Here is a 22,265-nt window from a genome sequence, read left to right on the forward strand (position 1 = left end):
CATAAAAGGGCCAAGTTTGAAGACCCCTGGTGTATGGCTACCAGGTTCTACAACTAGTGATACGTGACCTAGATATTCATCCCTTTCTTCAAAAATTCATTTCTATATCTATCATTTGCCTAACTTGTCTCTAATCATGAATTCAAGATATTGGTTTTACTTGCGCACCCATCATTTCATCAGCTAGGTTCTTCTAAATGGCTAAAACCGGTCTTTCAAAACTTGGCAACTTTGAGATGTTGGATTTAAAACTTTTAAGATGTGTTTTTAATTTTTATTATTGTTTTATAATTGTTGATCATCCAGTCACTTAGCCAGCATCTGACTGGGAAATTCTGGAAGAAATCCACACAGCTTAAAGTTGCCAAGGCTGAAAAACATTGGGCTAAATGGTAATGTGTTTAGTTAGAACATAGTTTTGTCTACTATGCAAAGCTGATAAAAGTTTGTGGCTGATAAAAGTTTTCTTTATCATTCAATGTGTGTTATGTTATGTGAATCCAGTTCATGGGGATTATTCAGCAACTATGAGCCATTTTTAAGCCGGACAATAATTTACCCAGGCTTCCTCATTAGAGAAAGCCGGCTACAGATAGACATAACTCCAAAATATTTCCTCTGCTCTATTGGCAGAAAAAAAATAAAAAAAAATCCCTCCAGTAGCTACGCATGCGCCCCATTTATTTGCCGGCTTCTTTGCCTATTTTCCTTAGGCGCATGCGCCTCGCAATCCAGTTTTTTTTTTTAAAGAAATCAATAAAATAAAGTCACTTGACCATAAAGTCAAGGGAAAGAGAGGCCAGCTTTCCTTAGTTTATGCTAGAAGCCGTGGCGTCACCTCAGAGCCCTCCCTTTTCCCCCTCCCCCTTCCTTTTCCCCTCGTCTTGTTTCCAGTGCAGCAGAGCGGCCAAAGCCACCGAGTCCGCCATCTTCCGCTCCGGGTACGGAACAGGCGGTCTTCCAGTATCCCAGATTACAACGCGGCGCTTCTAGCGGCGCTCTTGGTCTGCCTCCTCTGCGCTTCCTTCATCAGCCGGCCGCCATGTTATTCTAGTTTTACTCTCCGCGGCTGGTCCTGGGCGAGAGCGGCTCCCGGCGTCGGGAGAGGCAGGAGGGTTGCGGGCTTTTCGCACCGCGACCTGGCAAGATCCGACGCCATGGCAGCCGCCTTGGGAGGAGCAGGAGCAGGTGCGGTATCCCTTCTCGTCCTCCCGAGGGCAAGGGGGGGGGGATGCGCGGCTGACCCGCGGGGAAAGCCGCAGGCCCAGGACGGGTATGGGGCGCCTCAGGGAGAGCTGGGAGAAGCGGCTGATCTCCTGGGTGGCAGGAGAAGAAATGGACCTGTTTGCGCCGCCTGAGTGTGTGTTTACTCGCGAGAAGCCTCGCTGGGCTAGACAGGCACGTCAGGCTTGTCTGAAGGGTTGGGTGGGGAAGGTTTGGATCGAGGGGCGCCTGAGTAGGATTTTCAGGGGTTTGGGGTGCTCCGTCGAGAGAGAAAGCGGGGAGAATAAAGGGGTGCTTGGAAGTATTGTTTCTTGAGAGCAATAAAGGAGAACATTTGCAGCTCAGAGTTGAAATGAGAGGGTCCTTGGTGCTCTCTGAGCTGGCTTGTTTTCTTGCAGACGTTTCATTACCCAAAATAGGTAACGTCATCACTGCTAATAAGGACTTTATTGGCAATGGAAAGGAAAAGATATCACCAGTCCAGTGGCAATTTAAGGGCCTAGGATTGGGGAGGGGGGAGGATCTTTGGGGATTATAAAAGCAAGATCAAAAGCACAAGACATCGGGTAGAATAAGGTTTTTAGGGAGGGGGATGTTATTGTGGCCCGTTTTTTATTTCCTATTTCCTTCCATTTGAAGTTGACCTTTTGTAGGGTTCGGTTTGTTCTTATGTTTTTATTAGATACATACAGATGTAATGGTTGAGAGTTGTGTATTCTATTGCTGCAAAGGGCCTTAATTAGTAAAGGAGTGTAAATTATCAATCTGTCTTTATTGAAGGAGTTATTTCAGTCCTGAATTACATTAAGTTCTTATATTTTGAAAAAGGTATATAAGTTGAATTTATATTGTGCTTATTGCTTGCTTTTAAAATACTTACATTCAGCCCACACTTTTTATGTTTGATCTGTCTTGGCTTGGTTCTGGATATATTCCTTACATGAGTGTATCCTTGTGTCTTAAATAGTTAATGTCATGAATAAAAAAGCTTCTTATATATTAAGTTTGAATTTCTCATATACTTTCTTGGATGTTTCTCTTCTGTGTAGTTTTGTAAGTCAAAATTTCTTTTGATACTTTTGGTCCCAGACAAACGTAATAATTCAATGTTTTTGTAATGTTATCAAGATTTAAATAACTTGCTAGTTGTGTGATTTCATTACTTACAGTAAATATGAAATTTTCAAACTTTTGTGTGGTAACAAAAGTGAAAAAATAAATTCAGATCAAACATTTTGTGTCTATAGGTGGTGCTCGATTTACAACAGTTCATTTAGTGACTGCACAAAGTTACAGCAGCTCTGAAAAAGGTGACTTATGATCATTTTTCACATTTATGACTGCAGCAGCATCCCCATGGTCATGTGACTTACTTTCAGATGCTTGGTAACTGATTCACATGATGGGTGCAGTGTCCCAAAGTCATGTGATCACCTTTTGCAACCTTTTGACAAAGTGAATGGGGAAGCCAGATTCACTTAACAACTATATTACTAATTTAAGAATTGCAGTGATTCACTTAACAAATAGTGTGAGAAAAAATGTAAAGTGAGGCAAAATTCACTTAACAAATTTCTCACTTAGCAACTTAGATTAAACAGTTGTGGCTCAATGTTTATAGTAAGTTGAGGACTACCTGTATTTACAAGCAAGACTGATCATGTGGGAAGAGCCACAGTGATAGAATGGTTAAAATCTTGGGCCTGAATCTTGGTTCAAATTTGCTGCAAAGTTTGTTTACTCATCTTGGATTGCCTCTGTATCAGTCAGTATAGCCTTCTTTTCAGTGCATTGTTAATAAAGCATATAAGGTAGGGGTGATCTGAGCTTATCTGAGCTTATACAGAATCAATACAATAGCTATAATAAATTGAATGAAAACAAAAAGTAAAACAGGGTATCCTGCAGAGAAAATGTGCTTTCACTATAGAGCTTTATTTGTATATTTTACTATTTCCTAATTATTGACATTATAATCTAATGTCTCAGTCTTTGTGACAGAGTCTTGTTTTACCCCAGGGGTTTCAAACTGGTGACCTGCGGCCCGGATGCGTCATGCGCAGGCCACGCCCACTCCAAATGAGCCGAGGTGGCGCAGCAGTTAGAGTGCAGTACTGCAGGCCACTTTAGCTGACTGTGTTCAGCAGGTCAGCGGTTCAAATCTCACCGGCTCAAAGTTGACTCAGCCTTCCATCCTTCCGAAGTAGGTAAAATGAGGACCCAGATTGTTGGGGGCAATGTATATATATATATATATACATTGCTTACTGGTGTACACTGCTTAGAGAGTGCTTGCACTTAAAGCGGTATATAAGTCTCATAAATAAATAAATAAATCTGCAAAGGCAAAAAACCGTGATGATATATCACAATATGTCATGTGACACGATCGAGTTTGACACCTGTGATTTACCTGGATTTTATATATTCAAATTGCTAGGCTATTTTGTTTGCTTAACCTTTACATCTCAGTTAAACAATTGGAGATTTTGGAATGGGAAGAGTAGATATATTTTTGGAAAGGAACTTTGAATTCCCCTCATCTTTATACCTCATCTCGATAAACATTCATGCCATTATTTTTTGTTTCCCATTATGAATAAAAAGAAGGAAGAGGATTGGTTTTGAAGAGGGCTGTCCTATAATAAAGATTTTTACTCAAGTTTTTATTTAGTTATAACTTATTTACGTCCCAATACAATATATACAGATTGTTAACTGTCAGCTGCCACCTTATCCTTGCTTGTGGTTTGCTGATATGAGATGACAGTCTGCCATGGATTATGGAGAAGGGGGACAAGGGAGGCATGGTTGGGAAAGAAAAACAAGGTGCTGTGCTGTCTCAAGAAGCTGCTTCAAAGTCTGCCCACCTGGAAGAAGGAGGGAGTGGCATACCAGAACTTGAACTGACCGTTAGGAAAACAGCTTTTTAGATTTTAATTGGTTACTTTGAGGTGGGAAATGAAAGACGGGAAAGTACAAAGTAGGGATTTTGGTGTGCAAATCTTAGTTCTGGCCGTGCATTACTGCAGTATACTTGATCTCTAATAAAAATATACTTTTTTCAGCAAATGAAGCCAAAGATTGTTTTCTACTGAGAGGTTTAAGTTTGTGGCAGGTCTGACACTACAAGTATAAATTAGAACAAAAATAACATTAAATTGCATACTAAAATAGTCACAATATTTAAAAAAATCTATAAACAACTACACTACCTAGAGCAGAGGTAGGCAACCTTGGCTCTTTTATGATTCGTGAAATTCTGGGAGTTGAAGTCCACGAGTCATAAAAGAGCCAAGGTTGCCTACCCCTGACCTAGAGTTGACATTTTAGTAGCCAAGACTTAAGGGAGGAAAGTATCAGAATACATGCTATAAGTGCTATGCTATGTATCCACAGCTAGGCTTGGATTGTTAGATTTTACATCTTCCTTTTTAAGTTTAAAATATAATTACTGCCTATATAATTATCTACTTGAAGAATTAATATAATATATAGAATTATATAGATGCTATATGATTCTGTAGATTCTATACTTATAGAATATACTACTTTATTTGTCCAAGTATGATTAGACACAAGGAATTTGTTTAAGTGCAGAAGCTCTCAGTGTACATGCAAAACAACAGAGTAATAATCATAATGATACCACTAAGAGGAGGTAGTAGAGAAAATGAGAAGGATAATAATAATACAGCCATAAATATAGTTAGGCATAAGACAGCACTTATGTTCACAATTTGTATTCTAAATAGATAAGATATCTATTTTAATAGACATATAGAAAACTTTTTATAAAACTTTGGTAAAATATCTGGTGCTTTTCTAGTTATGTATTGTACAAGGAAGAAAGGAGACATATACTTAGAAAGACTAATCTGAAAAGAGTTCCATATATTTTTAGATGGCTGTTCTGGGCTGATGGTTTTGAGGTTTCCAAATGTGCCTAATAAAATAAGAACCAAATGCCAGGTATACTTGCTACTGATGGAAGAGCAAGCATCTGGTTGATTCCCTAGGGAAGGTTTTTAGTCCATATGTCAGGTATACTATTAAGTTTAATTCTGTTATATAAATGTTAAAATATTGCTTGAACTTGAAAGACCTAGTAGTCTAAAACCACTTCCTAATTAATTAATCCTAATTCTCAGTTGATATAAGATACTTAGGGTACTTGTTATAAGATACAACACTGTATCGCAGATTGTCTAGTGGTAAAGTGAGAGAGGATATTGGAAACTCACTATTCTGTCTGCAAATATCTATTTCAAGTTTCTTGCAATTTGAATTGTTTTTATCATACTTGACTTGGCTAGTTTTATTCCTTCTTTGCATTTTTATGTCCATATTTGAGCCCTAAAAATGCAGATATAAAACTGTTTCTTCCCAGTATGATGAAAAATCTTTTAGAGAACTATTCCAGTATATATTAATGGAAAATCTGGAAATCTAGTGTTGTTAATGCAGGAGATACTTGGATGATGGAAATCATTAGATATTAGACTATGATCTCCTTACATGCTGCTAACTACAGTGTTGTTTTGTGCATTTAATAAAGAGCTTTATTATCAGGTATCCTCTCCCTTTCAAACAAATTGTGCCACTTATTTTTTTTTTTTAGTTTGAACTAAACAAATAGTTGTTTGACTTCGATATATTGAGTTTGAATATTTGGTAGTGTAGTAAATTGTATTTTAGAGAACTTTTACCAAGTGAAGTAGAATACAAGTTATTTAAAGTACATATGAACTGCTAAACCTAGAAAGTCATTTAAAATGAGTATATTATGTGTCCAGGGGTCCCCAAACCCTGGTCCATGGACCAGTACCGGACCGCAGTATACCAGCAACCGATCCATACAAACAAGCAAAGCCTCATCCGCAGGATGCAGGCAGCACACAAAACCACATCCCCTCTAGTCCGTGGAAAAACCTGTCTACACAGAACTGGTCCCTGGTGCCCAAAAGGTTGGGGACCTCTGTTACAACAGATCAAATGTTGATTCGGTCCAGCATCTTTTTTCCCCCCACAGTGGCTAGCCATCTATGTCTGAGAGGTCCAAAAGCAGAATTTGAGGACAAATTAATCTCTTTGGTTTATATTCTTCAGCAACTAATACTTACAATAATATTGTGTTCAAAACTGCTGATGATATATACCATCAGGCTTAATAGCCATTAATAGTTTTATTCTACATCAATTTTTCCAACTTGTTTTACATGTTTGTGGTATTGTCCCAGCTTAAGGAAGTACGTTCTGCAATTAAACACAAAGTTTCCTTTTGCCTATTGACAGTGTACCACATTCAGTTCTTTTCAGAATCTTAGAGGTTTCAATGTAAAGGAGAACAGAACTCTTTATTCTATTCATTTTCTTTTATTAAATGATGAGAATTGTAGTTCAGCATATGTGGAGGACATCACATTAAACAAAACTGGCATGTTATATTCTTACCTTCCTTTCTCTTTTTGAAAGTATGGAACGGAAACATTGTTAAGAGTCTTCATAAATGCTTAAATCTATTGGTTAACTATATATTCCAATGCCCTATTATAGAAGACATTGCATAAATTCCATGTGCATAAAATGAGTAATACAAGAAATGACCTGAATAGTGTGTAACTTAGATTTCTATATACACTTTTATTTCACATAATTTCTATGCCACTCATTTCATTATTGTGCAGCCTATAGAATTAAATCAACCTTTTTTATACCCGCACCCCTAGAAGGCTTCTGATATATTCTCGCACCCCTTACAAAAGTTCAAAATAACAGCATCAAATTATGTATACCCGCTATAATTTTGAAAACCCAAGTTTTCACACCTCCTGGAATATTGTCTCGCACCCCTGGTTGGGAACTCCTGCACTAAATAATAATTACCTGATAATATAGGTAATTCTTATTACCTTTCCTTGAAAGCCAAAGTATGATATTCTCCTACTTTTGGTATCCAGGAAGGAGCTGTTCTAATGTTGGGGAGACATGACAAAGAATTAAAAAAAAAACTTGTTTTGTTTTGCCTTGGTGGTGAGAGGTAGTTTTATTAATGACCAGCATCATCACCTCAACAGAATGCACAGAATTGCATTCAGACGTGTACTGATACCTAGTGCTGCTCCTGTAAATTGGAAAACATTTTCTTAATCTCACATTGGCCCCATAAACATCTGGGCTGCTACAATTTGAATCAGTTGCAATTTCTGAGTAGATTTTATAGGAACTAATACATTTTGTAATGAGTGATAGCAGCATATCCTGTTTCAGAAACTGTTGCTGGGCAAAGGGTCTTCTGGCTGTGGCCGCCTCCACTAGCTCTCCAATTGGAGTTATGAATCCAGAAGACAAACCTACCCAGATCTTCCAAAGATTGTAACTGCATCTCTGTCGCGGCCTAAGGATGGATTTATCTTGAATTCAAGTGACTTCTAGATAAACAAACTCTACATCTTGCTGAGATTTAATTTGGATGGTAGTATAAAAGATATTTTTGAATAATAGTCAAATAACACTTGTTGAAGTTTTTTAGTGAAGATCATCTAGATCAGGGCTTTTCAACCTTTTCACCCATTGTACCACTTTTTTTTTGTTGTTGTTAATTGCGAAGTTGTGTCTGACCCATCGCGACCCCATGGACAACGTTCCTCCAGGTCTTCCTGTCCTCTACCATCTTCTGGAGTCCATTTAAGTTCACACCTACTGCTTCAGTCTATGGAGAAAAAATCTTTACAGCATCGGACTTTCCTTTCACCACCAGATATATCCACAGTTGAGCGTCCTTTCGGCTTTGGCCCAGTCGCTTCATTCTTTCTGGCGCTACTAGTACTAGCCCTCTGCTCTTCCCCAGTAGCATATTGGACACCTTCCGACCTGAGGGGCTCATCTTCCAGTGTCATATCTTTTTGCCTTTTAGTACTGTCCATGGGGTTTTCATGGCAAAGATACTGGAGTGGTTTGCCATTTCCTTCTCCAGTGGATCACATTTTGTCAGAACTCTCTGCTATGACCTGTCCGTCTTGGGTGGCCCTGCACGGCATAGCTTATAGCTTCATTGAATTACGCAAGCCCCTTCGCCACGACAAGGCAGTAATCCATAAAGGGGGTACCACTTTTAGGATATGGCAATATCTGAGTACCACCAGTTGCCTAGCAAGGTGTCAAAAACTTGATGACCCACCCCCCCAAAAAGGAAAAAAGTGATAAAAGTACAGGTAGTTCTCGACTTACAACAGTTCGCTTAGTGACTGTTTGAAATTATAACGGCACCGAAAAAAGTGACCTATGACCATTTTTCACACTTATGACCGTTTCAGCATTCCCAGGGTCATATGATTTACATCTGGATGCTTGACAACTGATTCATATTTTTGATGGCTACAGTATCTCAAGATCATGTGATCCCCTTTTGCAACCTTTTGACAAGCAAAGTCAATGGGGAAACAAGATTCACTTAACAACCTTTTATATCGGGTGTCAAACTCAATTTCATTGAGGGCCACATTAACATTGTGGTTACCATCGGGGGGTGGCCTTCCTTCCTTTTCCCCTTCCTGCCTGCCTCTCTCCTTCTCCTTCCCATCTCCTTCTTCCTTCCGGCGCTGATCCTGGCTCTTCTGCTGAGCCCTGACAGCTGATCAGCGCTTCTGCAGGGGTGTCAGGGCTCAGCAGAAGCGCCAGGATCAGTGCCAGGCTTCACCTGATCGGCGCTTCTGAGGACCTAAGCAGAAGTGCCAGGATCAGCACTAGGCTCTACCTGATTGGTGCTTCTGCAGGGCACTCCCAGAAGCACTGATCAGCTGGATGAGTTCCCAACCAGGAGTGCTTGCACCCGCTGGGGGTGCGAGACTATTCCAGGGGGTGCAAAAACCTGGGTTTAGAAATTTCAAAATGATAGTGTATATCCATAATTCGTTGCCGTTATTTTGAACTTTTCTAAGGGAGTGTGAGAATATATCAGAAGTGTTCTAGGGGTGCGGGGTGTAGAAAGGGTTGGGAGCCGCTGATCTAGATAATATATGTACCGTAAATGCCGGCGTATAAGACGACTTCCGCGAGCACTGAAATCGGCGCCAAAGACGGGGATCGTCTTATACGCCGAGTCGTCTTATACGCCGGAAATACTGGTAGTTTCTGGCGTATAAGACGACGTTCTGGGAATGTGGCCCGGCTATAAAGACGGGGGTCGTCTTATACGCCGGGTCGCCTAATACGCCGGCATATACGGTACTAGAAAATACTGTTTGAAACTATATTGTGAATGCCTGCTGTTGCTACTTAATTAATCCAGAGCTGCCAATAGATTCTAGAATTTTAGAAAAGAATTCCTAAATGAGGGGTAAGCACCCTAGATTGTTTTGGACTACGTTCATGTAATTTCTAATAATTGGCTTTGTGGGATGGGCTCTACAGTCAGATTATCCAGATGAAACAAATTATTTCTCTTCCCCTCAAGAGTCAGATCTGGTCTGGAGTTACTGGACAGTCAGAGCCTTGTAAGAATTACTTCACCTTATATTTTTCCACATTTTGTGTTCATTTCTATTAGTGCAGCTTCCTTACAAAAGCATGGATATATTTATGATGGTGCTCAACAGTATTTCTTGCTAAAAATATAACTAAAAGCGATTTTAAAGTCGTTCTCCTACAAGGACAGTGCAGAAACCCAGCATTGTTGATTTTATTATTTAATTTATTAAATTTATATGTTGCCTAACTCCCCTATCGGGCGACTCTAACATGATTCTTCAAAGTAATATCAGTATTGCTGTCTGAGAATCCAAGCATTTGTTTCATATTGTGCAAGTTATTAAATGTCTTTTGTTTATAGAGGATGACTTTGATCATCATAAACCTGGTGCAGAAAGGTCTTGGAGAAGGAGAACTGGAGATGATGATTGGGATAGGTAAGCCTCTTTTTTTGCTTTTAAGTAAAGATGTTTTCTGGTATATGTCATTTGTTTCTCTGTTCCACAGTTTAATTTACAGGATTTTGAAAATGTTCAAATACAAACATTATTAATGAGTTTATCTGCCATGGGCATAACTAACTGTCACTGAGTTGAAGAGATATGTATGCCTGCTATGAATAACAGACAGTGAGCAGGGGCCCACTTTCTTTAACCAGAATTGCATTTTGCTGTGGAATACATGGGGGGAATTGATGGACCTAACAAAAACGAGCAAGTTATTACATTTTTTTCCAATCTATCTAAATATGTGCCTATTTATACCTGGTTATATATAGCTCTTCATACTTGTATTTGTAACATGTGTTCACCAGCACCAATGAATATTGTTTTTAAAGTGAGTTTGTCTGTTGGAATCAGTGGTTAAAGAAAGTATGGACCAAATGCGGGAGCTGAGCAGATCTTACCTACGTTATGATGTTATCTTTCCCCCAATTTAGAGCCTGAAGATACGAACAAGTATAGTATTTACAGGTAGTCCTTGACTTATAACTATTCATTTTAAATTTACAACAGCACTGAAAAAAGAGACGATTGGCCCTCACATTTATGACCGTGGCATTATCCCCATGGCTGTGTGATCAAAATTTAGGTGCTTAGCAACCAGCATGTATTTCCAGTGGTTGCTGCATTCGGGGTCATGTGATCATCATTTGTGACTTTCCTAGTCAACTTTTGACAAAGACAATAGAGGAGGCTGGATTTTCTTAATGACTGCATGATTTACTTAACAGCTGCAGTGATTTGATGATAACAATCATCTCAAAAAGATAAAATTGGGCATGACTCACTTAACATCTTGCTTAGCAACAGAAAGTCTGGTCCCAATTAGGACCATAAGTTGAGGACTACCTGTATTTATTTAGGTATTAAATTTCTATGCTGCCCATCTCACTATTAAGCAAATCTGGATGGTTTACAACAGAGGTCCCCAACCTTTTGGGCACCAGGGACCAGTTCTGTGGGGAGAGGTTTTCCCGCGGACCGGAGGGTGTGGTTTTGTGCGCTGCCTCCATCTCACGCTCTGGGCTTTGCTGTTTGTGCGGACCGGTTGCTGGCATGCCATGGCCCAGTACTGGTCCAAGGAACGAGGGTTGGTGACCCCTGGTTTACAATGTTATAAATAACAGTATAAACCAGTTATAAAGTTAAAATATCAAAATTAAGAACAAACAGGGTAAAAAAGACCAATATATAAACTGGGAGCAGTTGAGTCTATTAGCCATCTCCAGAATGGGATACCCCCATCAGGGCCCCTAGCCAATTGGCAGAGGTTTTCAGGCCCTTTTGGAAGGTCAAGAAGCAGAGGGCAGATTTTACTTTGTGAGGCACGATATTCCAGAGGTGGGAGCCATAGCAGAAATATAATGATGATAATGATAATGATGATGATGATGAAAATCTTAAAGTCCAAACTCAATGGGGGAAATACCATAAAGGCAATCAACACCTGGGCAATTCCAGTCATTAGGTACACAGCTGGAATAGTGGACTGGACTCAAGCAGAACTAAAGCAATGGATAGGAAGACCAGAAAAATAATGACAATGAATCATGCCCTTCTTCCACGCAGTGACATTGACAGACTTTATCTACCAAGGCAAATAGGTGGGCGTGGAATGCTACAAGTACATCAGATGGTTGAAGAAGAAAAAATGGCTTTGGAAGAATATCTGAAGAACAATGATGAAGATGCACTGAAATTAGTATATCAGGAAGGCTTACTGACTACTGGAGAGACCAAACTGGCCTACAAGAAAGACCAAATGAAGAACAGAATAGAGGCATGGGAAGACAAAGCACTACATGGCCAATAAGTGAAAAAAATAGCTAGGAAAGCAGATAATAATAAGACCTGGCAATGGCTAAGAGCAGGAAAATTGAAGAAAGAGACCGAGGAACTAATTCTGGCTGCACAAGACCAAGCCTTAAGGACAAATGCATACAAAGTCAAAATTGAGAAGACAGCAATAGACAGTAAGTGCTGCCTATGCAAAGAAGCTGAAGAAACAGTGGACCACCTGGTAAGCTGTTGCAAGAAGATTGCACAGACTGACTACAAGCAGCGGCATGACAAAGTAGCAACAATGGTGCATTGGAAGATCTGCAAAAAATATCATTTGCCTGTAAGCAAAAACTGGTGGGATCATAAAATAGAGAAAGTCATAGAAAATGATAAAATTAAACTGCTCTGGGACTTCAGAATTCAAACAGACAAGCACCTGCAACATAACACCCCAGACTTAACAATTGTCGATAAGAAAGACAAAAAAGTCTGGATAGTGGACGTGGCAGTGCCTGGAGACAGCAGAATAGACGAGAAAGAACTGGAGAAGATAACAAAATACAAAGACCTACAAATAGAAATAGAAAGACTGTGGCAAAAGCAAGCAAGGGTAGTACCAACAGTCATAGGCTCCTTGGGTGCAATCCCAAAACAACTGGAGCATCACTTGAATACCATTGGCATTGACAAATTTGCTATTAGTCAATTGCAAAAGGCGGCCTTACTAGGAACTGCTTCCATCCTGTGACGATACCTGTAATACCATCAAACATCCACATCTGCCTAGCCCAGATCCTGGGTAAGGACTCGATAGGTAGACAAAATGCCAAATCCAGTCTGAACATCTGGCTGACTGTGCAATGATCAATAATAATAATAATAATAATAATAATAATAATAATAATAATAATAATATAAAAAAAGTTGGAAGGGACCTTGGAGGTCATCAAGTCCAACCCCTTGCTCAGGCAGGTAACCCTATACATTTCGGACAAATAGCTATCCAGTTTCTTCTTAAAAACTTCTAGTGTTGGAGCATTTACCGCTTCTGGAGGCACTGATTAATTGTTCTAACTGTCAGGAAGTTTCTCCTTAGTTCTAGGTTGCTTCTCTCCTTGATTAGTTTCCATCCGTTCCTTCTTGTCCTGCCTTCAGGCACCTTGGAAAATAGCTTGACTCCCTCTTCTCTGTGGCAGCCCCTGTATATATTAATATATTAATGTATATTAAAACCTGTATTTAATGGACCTTTATTTAGTGGAGATACCATCAAAGCTGACACCAACAGAGCATAGAAAAAAACTTTAAAAAGTAGTGCAAGATCGGAAGAAGTGGTGAGACTTGGCCTATAGAAATGGATGTGACTGAAGGGATAGCATCTTCAATTTCGTGGATAAATCGTAAACAAAATTGGAAGTTTTGACAAAGTTGGTTTAGCAGATTTGGCTGATGTTCTGGGAAGGTTTCGGGAAGATCGCTGGGATGGGAAAGCCAATGGCCTATGTGACAGGATGGAGAAGACCAGGGGCTCAATGAGGAAGGGGCTTATTGCATACTTTGAATCTATTTCCTTGTAGTTGGGCTTTTACTGTAAGACTGGGCCATGCCGAAGAAGGCAGACGTATCTTTGGCTATGGGTGGTTGTAGAAAAGCAGCCCTCTGGAAACATATTATTTCCCCTGCAGCAAGTGGTGGAACTGGAAAGAAGAATATTAAAAGAAAGGGACACTTTTGTGTGTACACAAAAAAACACTTTTCAGATTTAACAGGCCTTTAGATTTACTAAACACTTGCCTTCCCTCCCTTTGTTAAAATCAAGATTTTACTATAGCATAATATAATGTTCAGCAACACTTGCTTTTTCAACTGGTTTTCAGCCAGCTTCTATATATACACCCACTGGAATCAAATAATTCTATTGAGAAATTGCATAACTTAAACATAGCTAGGAATTTATCTCTTAACTTTGTTACATTCTTCCTTATGTTCGAATATGGATTTGTCATTGCTCTTCACTTAGTGATAGCAGGGATGAACAATACTCTTCTCTGCGCTTTTTTTTTTTTTTTAACGAGCTACTTCAAACTTTGTGAGCTTTTTCTATATAGAAAAGGTTCAATCAGAGAAAAGCATTGACTTGTGCCATGCGCTTTTGGATAGGGGAGACTTTAAGTCTCCCTCACCTCAGTGCCATTTTTAAATTAGATTATGATTACCCTACATTTTAGAATAATAGGTGTAATAAGCATCCCAATGTAACGTATTTACAGCATATTTTCTGTTGCTTACCTTGCTCTGGTTTTATGCTGGTTTGTGACATCAGAAACAGAGGACAATATTTTAAAGCATCCTTTCCCAATATGATATTCTCCAGATGTTTTGGGTGTATAGTTCCAAGAAATGTTGATAGGCAGTGAGAAATCCAGCCCTTGGCTGCTCTCCTATGGCATATCTCAGGACCTGATACTCTCTTTACTCCTACTCAATATCTACCAAAAGCCGCTGGGTGAGATCATCCATAACATGAAATATCAATATGCTGATGATATGCAATTTAACATCTCCACATAACCTGAGTGATGCTGTGCTCCCATAGTGCCTGGAGGCATTAGGGTTCTGGAAGGGGACAACAGATTCAACTTAACTCTGGCAAGACTGAGTGGCTTTGTCTGCATGGAAGATTCAGGTCTTAGACACTTTTAGTTCTGGACTGGGTTGCACTGCCCTGTTCAGATCCATTTTGCAACTTGGGGGACTTGTGACTTCTGCTCGAAGGTCAGATGGCAGTCATGTCTAGGAGAGCCATTGCACAGCTTCAATTAGTGCACCAGCTGCAGCCTTTCCTGGATCAGACTGTCAAGCACAGGAAATCAGGAGTCCAAATGAGTAGAGGCTTATTGTGTGCTAATGCTCTCTACAAGAATCTGAACTACTGTCAAAGCAAATTAGCAGTAGATAAGAATTAACAGAAGTCAAACTGGGCTGATTTTAGATCTCTTGTGGGCAAGAAGGGAGTTGCGACTGATGATACATTTGACTCTTCCCTCAAGTTCAGCACAGACTCTCTGTGCTTGGTCATTCTTGTCTGAACTACTGCAATGCACTTTACGTGGGGCCATCCTTGGAATGCATTTGGAAGATTCAGCTGGTACAAAATGTGGCAACACAGGCAGTCTTTGGGAGCCATAGAATGACCATTGTTACAGCAATGCTTCACAAGCCTCACTGGCTGCTAGTTTGCTTCCCAGTGCAGCTCAAGATTTTGGATATGACCTTTAAAGCTCTACAAGGCATGGGTTCACATTTCTTGAAGAACCATGCCATGCTGCTCAGACAAGCCCATCCTACAGGGTACTGGCTGAGAAGGTCTGCTTGTGCTGGCAGGAGAAGAGCCTTTTATGCTGTAGTGTTGACCCTCTGGAATATCCTGCTCCCCCCCAGGGTAAGATTCCCCCCCCCAAATCCTTTCACAAGGGCCTGAAGATGTGGCTTTGCTGGTTGAGTTGAGGACCAGATGGGAGAGTACACCAGTGATGGTGGTTGCTGATCCCCCTCTCCCCTCCACTTCTTCCTTCACCCGCCCCCCACTCATCTTTTTAATATTGTATTTTTGTACTGTTGTACTTTCGTTGTTTACATTTACTATTTTATTCCTTTACTATTGTTAGTTTTGCATTTTAAATCACTCTCTGTTTTATTGTTGTAAGTAACTTAGTGTAGCCCCATGGTGAAGATGGATGGCAAATAAATTCAAAAAAATAAAATGAAATGAAATGAAGTATAATAAATATGTATATACGTATGGGTACAACTATTACAACCATTCATTTAGTGACAGCTTAGAGTTACAACAGCACTGAAAAAAGTGACTTATGCTTGTTTTTCACACTTACGAATGCTGCAGCGTGCCTATGGTCATGTGATCAAAATTTGGATGTTTGGCAACTGGTTCATATTTGTGATGGTTCCAGTGTCTGGGGGTCATGTAGTCCCCTTTTGGGACCTTCCAACAATTCACAAGCAAAGTCAGTGGGGAAGTCAGGTTAACAGCTGTGTTACTAATAACAGCAGTGATTCACTTAACAAATGTGGCAAGAAAGATCATAAAACAGGGCAAAACCCACTTCACAAATGTCTTGTTTAGCAACATAAATTGCGATAATAAATCAAGGACTACCTACAGTATATCAGTAAACATGGCTTCAAATTCTGAGAATTGTAATCCTTACACATCTGGATGGCATCAAGTTGCCTTAGTGATTAATAAAAGTATATGTTTAGGCCACATCCATGGGTGCTGATTGCTCTCTTAGAACTCAGAAGTAAGGAGCAATAGAACCTGATGCCAGTCATTTTGTAGATTACACTCTGCAATTTTATTGACTGCTCCCAATGGTTTTATTTAGCTGTTGAACAGATAGGAGAGAGGCAAACCCTTTCACTTAAGAATACATTTGCTACTTTCCCATACCGGACTTTTTATTACTTCCTTGCCACCTTCACTGACCAAGTAGGACAAAGATGTAATCCATGCGTGGCAGAATTAATATCAAAGAGGATCATGTCTGTTTCATCAGAATCCATAGATTCCTACAATCCCAAATAAGTCATCTCAGTTTGATTTATTTGTGCTGCTTATCTGAAAGCAGTAATTCAGGGCAGCATATAAATTACAACAACAGTTCTTCGGTGGTCCAAATGTCCAAGGTTAAGATAGTAATTCCAATCTGTGTAAAAAACAAATTTAATCCATGGAGCTCATAGTGACCCAAACGCCTGGAGAACAGCTGGGTCCTCAGAGATTTACAAAGGTTAAATTCTTCATGGTGGTCCAGCTAAGAATCTTTTGGTTATCAGTTTTCTTTATAAGGAACTGAGTAACTATAAACAGTGCTGCTGGGTGGTTTTCAATGGAGGAAATAAGCGCAGAGAAGTGGGCTTGTTTTACTTAGCATCACAGCATAGGATGAACATTGAGGTTGTGCCTGTGTTTGATCAATTCATTCTTCATTTTTACCAGGGTTGTTTTAGGAGTCTCTTCTCTCATGCTCTAATGGCTGCTCTATCCCCCAGTCCCAAAGGTGCTTTTTCAGGAGGCAACTGGACTTCCTTGTTTTTCTTTGAAGATGTTTCGCTTCTCATCCAAGAAGCTTCTTCAGCTCAGAAGAAGAGCTGAAGAAGTCACGTTCCACCGCCAGCCCCAGAAGTGCTTTTTCAAGAGGCAACTGGACTTCCTTGTTTTTCTTTGAAGACGTTTCGCTTCTCCTTCAAGCAGCTTCTTCAGCTTCTGAGCTGAAGAAGCTTCTTGGATGAGAAGCGAAACGTCTTCAAAGAAAAACAAGGAAGTCCAGTTGCCTTTTGGAAAAGCACTTTTGGGACAACCGTGACCTGGATGACTGAGAATCTCCATAGACATCCACCCCGGTCATGTGATCGCATTTCAGGCACATGGGAACTGGCTTGCATTTACGGCCATTTGCAGTGTCCTGCAGTCACCTCACTGTTTTGCTTTTTGTTTTGCCAAAATATGGCTTTTACTTTCAGTTTTTTTTGCAAGAACCTTCCATAGTGAATAATAAGTTCACCTAGCTGTGGTATTTGTTTAACTACTGGTGCAAAAAAAAAAAAAACCCCAAAAAACCCCAACAACATAAAATTGGGTGGGTCACATGATAATCTGCTTTATCACAACTTACAACCATAATGGGCAAGCTTCATAATGGTCATAAATTGAAGGCTCCCTGTAGGTCTTTCTTCTATATGAAGATCCATGATACTTGCTAATTCTGTGATAACTAGTGAGTAATCATGGCAAGGGATTGATGGAAATGTCCTGCCTTCAGATCATGTTTCACTTGGGGAGAGTTAATTGAAGTTTTAACAGTTAAGACGTTGAGCTTGTCAATCAGAAGATTGGTAGTTCAAGACCCAAGTACTGTGTCACGAGGTGAACCTCCACCCTTGCCCCAGCTTTTGCCAACCTAGCAGTTTGAAAGCATGCAAATGCAAATAGTTAAATAGATATCATTTTGATGGGAAGGTAACAGCGTTCCCTATATAGTTGGCTTATAGTCATGCTGGCTACATGACCACAGAAGCATCTTTCAGCAATGCTGGCTCCCTTGGCTAGGAAGCGGAGATGAACACCGACCCTCTAAAATCAGATGTGAATGGACTGGTGAAACCTTTCTTTACCTTATATTTTTAATCTTCCTTTGGCTGATGCTTGGTTTATAATGAGCCACCCAGTCAGTGTCGACTGATAGTGACCACATACATACATTTTCTCCTTTACAATCTATCCCTAACTTGGTCTTTCAAGTCTCCCAAGAGGGCACCCACTGCCACTGTAACTGAGTCTGTCTGTTTTCCTGCTTGCATCTTCTTCTCTTTCCTTCTGCCCTTTCCAGCATTAGAGCCTTATCCAAACAACTAGATCTTCGTACAATGTGCCTGAAGTAGGCTGATGTTGCCAGTTATTTCCATGCAAAAAAGGTTTACATTTTTCTGTTAAAAAAGTTTATGCTGTAGAAATCACCTCATCTTGTAAAGAATTAAAACGGGCCACCTATTTGAATTAAATTCTGCTAAAGCTGAACATCAGGGCCCTTTCTGTGAACTTTAGCATCATTAACTATTAGTGGGAGAAAATGTTTCTTTACTTAAAAGAGCGAATTACTGTGCTTTTGAAACAAACTGCATTCTTTTGGAATTAACCAGAATTATAAGTTACATCTAGTAATTTTCTTTGCTCTCTACAAGGAGTTTTTGACCAATGACCGTATCAGTGTCTGCCCATAAGTCATGACTGTCGTAAAGTGGGGTATCACATGAAAGATCTAATTTTACAACAGTAGTTAAATGAATGCAGCAATTGTAGAGTGGCTGCTGTGGTCATAAAGCAAACTTGGTGAACCATAGCTTTTCTGTCGACACAGTTTTGCCAATAACTGGACTTAATGCCTTTTTTTTTTTAACAAAACTTTGCCATGAAGTCAGCTTGGGCCAACAATTTTCTCTCATCCACAGGATTACTATTGTGGGGAAAATAGGAGGAGGAAGGTGTGTTGGATATGTTTGCTGCCCTTTTTGTAAAAATAGTACAGGTGAGATATAAACAAACAAAACTCCTAAAATTGTTCACTTGACTGTAGCACACTTCAAATAGCCATAAATGTGACTCAGTTGCAAGCACCCAAAGTTGGTTCACCTGATTGCGGAGAGGGGCAACCATCGTAACTTCAAAACTGGATCCTATGGAGCCCCCCCTCCCCCCCGGTAGATTAATTGTAATCTCAGTGGTCACTAACTGGTTGTAAGTTGAGAACTACCAGAAATTGACTTTAGTGTAGAAATGGGACTTTCTCACTTTCTGAAAAATGAAGTTAACCTCATTTTAGTCTGCATTATTGCTGAAATCCTCAAGTATGTTTTGGGTGAAGTAGAATGACATTGACTTAAATGATGCAATTTTTCCACCGTTTTGAAGTATCTCTTTTCTTTTTTCTAGTGAACTGGATGATGACTTACTAGGAGAAGATTTGTTGACTGGCAAAAAGGTAAATCGGCCTATTTGAAGTACACGCTTAAAAAGAGTAGTTAGTTTAAAAAGTAATTTGACTACTTTACTTCAGCCCACATTAGTGCAGCTCCTGATGGTTTAGAGCAGAGGTCTTCAAACTTGGCCCTTTTATGACTTGTGGACTTCAACTCCCAGAGTTCCTCAGCCAGGCATGCTGGCTGGGGAATTCTGGGAGTTGAAGTCCACAAGTCATAAAAAAGGCCAAGTTTGAAGACCCCTGGTTTAGAATCATCTGAGTCTTGCTGTTCCAGTGAAGAAATCCAAATGCTTTGCTGAAGGCTTGCCTGTTTATTTTATATCAATTCATTTTTATTATCATTTGTATATTTATGTCTTACGTCCAGCTCAAAAAAGGTTTTTTTTCCCCCCAATTTTAGACTCAGTCAGATATGTCAGATGAAGAACTGAATGATGATCTTCTGCAAAGTGATAATGAAGAGGATCAGCATTATAGGTTTGTGTTTTATTTGAGCCAAGAAATGTAGCTTGTGTTCTATATCAGCACATTCAGATAAGTCGTTTGTATTCCTGTATTAGAATAGCACATAAAATGTGCTGTTGACTGTAAGAAGTATTATCATTTGAGCACCAAATATGACACATCAAACATTGTTTTATCTATGCAAGTATATGAGTAAGAATTAAGCCCATTTTCGGCTGGGTATTAAAACAGAAAATAATGGTAGTATAGGGCCGTACATCCCAGATGTATTCTTTTCAGAATTGTGTGGTAACTTTCTCAATAATAATGATGACGATGATGTAAGAGACCTTGGAGGTCATCTAGTCCAACCCCCTGCTCAGGCAGGTAACCCTATACCATTTCGGACAAATGGCTCTCCAGTTTAAGAAAACTTAAAGTGTTGGAGCATTCACCGCTTCTGGAGGCAGATTGTTCCACTGGTTGATTGTTCTAACTGTCAGGAAGTTTCTCCTTAGTTCTAGGTTGCTTCTCTCCTTGATTAGTTTCCACCCGCTGCTTCTTGTCCTGCTTTCAGGCGCTTTGCAAAATAGCTTGACTCCCTCTTCTTTGTGGCAGCTCCTGAGATATTGGAACACTGCTATCATGTCCCCCTTCGTCCTTCTCTTCGTTAAACTAGACAGACCCAATTCTGGCAGCCGTTCCTTATATGCTTTAGCCTCCAGTCCCCTAATCATCTTTGTTGCTCTTCTCTGCACTCTTTCTAGAGTCTCAACATCTTTTTTACATCGCAGTAACCAAAACTGGATGCAGTATTCCAAGTGTGGCCTTACCAAGGCATTGTAAAGTGGTATTAATACTTCACATGATCTTGATTCTATCCCTCTGTTAATGCAGCCCAGCACTGTGTTGGCCTTTTTGGCAGCTGCAGCACACTGCTGGCTTATATTTAGGTGATTGTCCACTAGGACTCCGAGGTCCCTCTCACAGTTACTACTAAAATTTAATTGCTTCTAGGAATTCCTTAGGAATAGCTATTCTAATGTGAATTTCTAATTATATAACTTTTCTTTTGATGTATGTATTAGGAATGTAATTGTTACTAAGTGTAACTGATTAAAAAAATACTTCTGTTAAATGCCTCGAGGAAGAAAGAGGATGCCTGCTACATGTAGGCATAATCTTAACTGCAAAATTTTATTAAGAACTGTTGTTTTATTCATTTGCATTAAGAATACATTTTAACAATTACCCCAAAGGTGCTTCTTCAAAAGGCAACTGGACTTTCTTTGTTTTTCCATGAAGATGTTTTGCTTCTCATCCAAGAAGTTTCTTCAGTTCTAACTTGGATGAGAAGCAAAACATCTTCAAGGAAAAACAAAGGAAGTCCAGTTGCCTTTGAGACAACATGACCTGGAGGACTGAGAATCTCCATAGACATTTGTAGAATTATTCGGCCTTTTTTTTTTATTAAATGGCTGTGTTGAATTTCTTAGGTATATTGTTGGTATATTTTTTCACCCTCCTATTTGTTTTAGATACACACCTTTCCCCATCTTCTTGTTGATGGAAGGAAATAAAAATCATTCAGTCAGTGAGACCCTGCAGGACTGAATGTGTACACTCATACAGAAAAACAATATAGATCAATGTGATTGAAATTAGTCCTATTAGAAGTATTGCCTGACATATTAAACTAAAGAATTGTTCTCACTTCTTTCTCATTTGCCTAGTGGTTCAGCCCCGATGTTTTGACAGGAAACTTTGAGTTACAACCATCTTTAATCAATTCTGCCTTTGCTAAAAGTTTCTTGGCAAAGCAGAATTAGGAATTAAAATATAGCAAACCCCATATAATATCTAGATCATATTTCTATTTCAGACATCACACGTAAGAACAGAACAAGTCTGACTCTGAACTCTATTCGGGACTGAGGTTTCCCAGAAGTGGTTCACATGTAATAATAATTGCATTTTGGTCTTTATACCCAGGACAGAACTGCGTCTTGGAAACTTGACTTTGAAAGCATTACTGCCTTCTAATTTGTTCATTTCCATGACTTTTGCATGTCATGGTTTTTGTAATTGACAACTTGAATCGTCATTAGGAAGATCCAAGTTTAGTTCCACCTTCAGCCCTGGCAGCTCACTTGGTGACTTTTAACCAATCAATCTCTCATCCTGCCTACTTCACAGGATGGTTGTGGGGAGAAATATGAAGGAAGGAATCCGCCTTGGGTTCCTTTGAATTCCCAAAGAAACAAAACCCGATAAATAGTTTTTG

General features: G+C 39.6%; 1 protein-coding gene across 8 annotated transcripts in view; it reads left to right on the top strand.

The window, feature by feature from the left end:
* Window positions 1–961: 961 nt before the first annotated feature.
* The window catches only part of RBM33 (RNA binding motif protein 33), a 123,852-nt gene continuing 102,548 nt past the window's right edge, over window positions 962–22,265 (top strand). For 2 of the 8 annotated variants that reach the window (XM_039345659.1, XM_039345663.1), the window contains exons 1-4: window positions 969–1,188; window positions 10,055–10,130; window positions 19,489–19,537; window positions 19,938–20,014. In XM_039345659.1, coding sequence (XP_039201593.1) covers window positions 1,158–1,188; window positions 10,055–10,130; window positions 19,489–19,537; window positions 19,938–20,014 — 233 coding nt within the window. In that variant the 5' untranslated portion in view covers window positions 969–1,157. Of the gene's footprint in view, window positions 1,189–10,054; window positions 10,131–19,488; window positions 19,538–19,937; window positions 20,015–22,265 lie in introns of all 8 variants that reach the window. The other 6 variants (XM_039345666.1, XM_039345661.1, XM_039345665.1 and 3 more) reach the window with 6 other exon arrangements.

The sequence above is a fragment of the Crotalus tigris genome, unplaced genomic scaffold (assembly GCF_016545835.1).
Source record: "Crotalus tigris isolate CLP2741 ecotype Arizona unplaced genomic scaffold, ASM1654583v1 scf7180000017969.2108049, whole genome shotgun sequence".
Lineage (NCBI taxonomy): Eukaryota > Metazoa > Chordata > Lepidosauria > Squamata > Viperidae > Crotalus > Crotalus tigris.